General features: G+C 39.1%; 1 gene segment (V, D, J or C); it reads left to right on the forward strand.

The window, feature by feature from the left end:
• Window positions 1-477: 477 nt before the first annotated feature.
• On the forward strand, window positions 478-973 carry LOC103160021. The segment is given in 2 exon segments: window positions 478-526; window positions 639-973. Coding segments are annotated over 2 exon segments (384 nt in total).
• The last annotated feature ends 1,860 nt before the right edge of the window (window positions 974-2,833 follow it).

Below are 2,833 nucleotides of genomic sequence, written 5' to 3' on the forward strand. Positions count from 1 at the left end.
TGCAAGTACTTTAAGTGCTGTGCCATCACTCTGGGCCTACTCAGTATTTTGATACAAATTTGATTAAGGGAAAATAAACTGGTAAAATGAACTTGTAAAATCTACTCCTTGCATTCAATTTATCATATTGTAAAGATCAAAACAGAAACCATTGCTTGCTCCACTACAACACTTTCATGTTAGGTAGAATCCTAAGATAGACAACATTGAATACACTAATGGCCATTGTATATGTTGTTTACATTGATAAGAACCACTTGAAGTCTGACATGTGCCTTATGAATGATTTCAAGGATGAGAGAACATTGCTGACTTCCTGGAGGTAAGCAAGAACATTGTTTAGTCTCTGCCCACCAGGGGGAGGAGTTTCCTAACACAAGATCATTATCAGTGTATATAAACTTCATAGATTCGTCATTTGATGTCATTTCATCATTTCTTCATCTGAAAAATCAAGAATATTATTTGGGTGACAAGATGAATACTTCTCTAGCTCTAGTGACTGTGATCCTGCTGTTCATACCTGGTAAGTGAAGTGACTTAAAATTTGTACTCTTTCTTCTATGTTGTCAGAAAAATATTTAATCATCTAAGAGCTTTGTCCTTAATGTGACATAGATACCCTCTTCTTCCTCCAGAGAGGACTGATGGAGACTCAGTGACCCAGAAGCAAGGTCAAGTGACTCTCTCAGAAGATGACTTTCTATTTATAAACTGCACTTATTCAACCACATCGTATCCGACTCTTTTCTGGTATGTCCAATATCCTGGAGGAGGTCCAGAGCTGCTTTTGAAAGTCACAACAGCCAACAACAAGGGAAGCAGCAGAGGTTTTGAAGCTACATATGATCAAGGGTCCACTTCCTTCCACTTGCAGAAAGCCTCTGTCCAAGAGTCAGACTCAGCTGTGTACTACTGTGCTCTGAGTGACACAGTGGCACAATCTGCAGGGGGAGCTGAGCACAAACTCTGAGAAGCCAAAGAAAGCCTGAATTCTGATCATCTGCCTTTCAGATGACTCTGTTTTCCACACAGTCTGTGCCATGTGTCCTCATAATTCTATGGATGTTGAAAATCACACAAATGGTTAGAGCAGAACAAGAAGTAGATGCTACCACAGCTGAATTTCATAGGGGAAACTGCAACCCGAGAAATCAGTGAAATTTCCTGACTTCACAGGAGAGCAATGGAAACAATGAAGTGGTCAGTTGTCTTGATCTCTATATACAAATCATTGTCTTCATATTGTTGCATGTCCCTGCTGTCTCAAGTTATCCACAGAGAACTAAATATGTCAGGAAACGTGGCATATAGATAATTTACTACCTAATTCTATAGAAGGAGAGGTTATCAGAGGGTTACAACCCTTCGGTACCTCAAGATTTATAATAAAGTAATGTTGTAGAAAAGAAAGGAGAAAAAGAGGTTAGATCAAATAGGTGATCTTCAGAGTTTTAATGTCTCCCCCTTCTCTAAATCCAACTCCAATCTCATACTCAGCTCTGTAGCTGACTGTCTGCTGTGGCCCCTTGTCCTTCTTTGTTCCCATCCCCAGAACACTAAGAAGATCCTGTTGGCACACCCTGATTTCCTCCCTACTGTGGATCTCCTCACCTCACCCCCTCTTCTAGCCCTTCTCCATGCCTAACCTTTAGCGCCCAATATCAAGAAACTCATTATATCTGGAACCCTAGTGGCCACATCTGCCGGGATTTCAGCCTGCCAGGCAAGCCACAGCCACTACACTCTCCTAAGAGCCAGAGAGGGCAACAGAAACCAAAGAACAGAACAAGAAAACAGTAAAGGAAAGACCAAGAATCACAGTAATTCCAAACCCCAATGCCTAGACTGCAGCATAAAAACAGTCAATGACAGCCAGATTAAATGTCTCCAGTAAAGCCCAGAATCTCAACTACAGTTATATCTGAGAAATGGCATGTAGCTGAAGCATGAGACAAACACTTCAGAATGGATGTTAGAGATTTTGAAAGATGAAATGAATAAATCCCTTAAAGAAATCTATGAAAACACAAACAAGTAATAGAATAAAATGAGGAAAATAGGTCAAGACTTGCAAGTAGAAATAGAATCAATAAAGAAAACAAAAAGTGAGGGAAAAGTGGAAACCAAAAATTTAGCTTCCTTGCCTCAAGCAGGAAGCTCAGAGGCAAGCCTCACTAAGAGATTAGAAGAGGTGGCAGAAAGCTCAGTCAATGAAGATGTTATAGAAGACATGGATATCTTGGTCAAAGAAGGGAGGAGACGGGGGAAGGGAAACTGGTTTGTGTGTAAAAATAAATGACAAAGTATTATTTTAAAAGAGAAAACAGGAAGAATAAAAGTATTAAATCTAAAAATATCTAGGCACAAAATATCCAGGTAATCTAGATACTTTTAAAATACCAAATCTACGAATAATAGGCATAGATGAATGAGAAGAAACCCAGGTCAAAGGCACAGAAAATAATTTAAACAATGTCATAGAAGAAAAATTTTCCCCGTCCTAAAAATGAGGATGCCTATCAAGGCACATGAACCATACAGAACACCAATCAGATTGGACCAGAAAAGAAAGTCTCATGACACTTAATAATCAGTGTACATAATGAAGAGCCAAATAACTTATAAAGGCAGACATATCATAATAATAATTGTCTTCTTAATAGAGAATCTAAAGTCCAGAAGGCTCTGAGAAGATGTTCTACAAATTCTAAGAGACCACAGGTGCCACCCAGACTACTATACCCAGCAAAATTTCGGTCACATATGTGGGGTAATATATTCATGCAGAATCTATTGTAAAGGGATGTTTTTCTGTTCTGTCCCATCCTGC

This window comes from Cricetulus griseus (genome assembly GCF_003668045.3).
Source record: "Cricetulus griseus strain 17A/GY chromosome 1 unlocalized genomic scaffold, alternate assembly CriGri-PICRH-1.0 chr1_1, whole genome shotgun sequence".
Classification (NCBI taxonomy): Eukaryota; Metazoa; Chordata; class Mammalia; order Rodentia; family Cricetidae; genus Cricetulus; species Cricetulus griseus.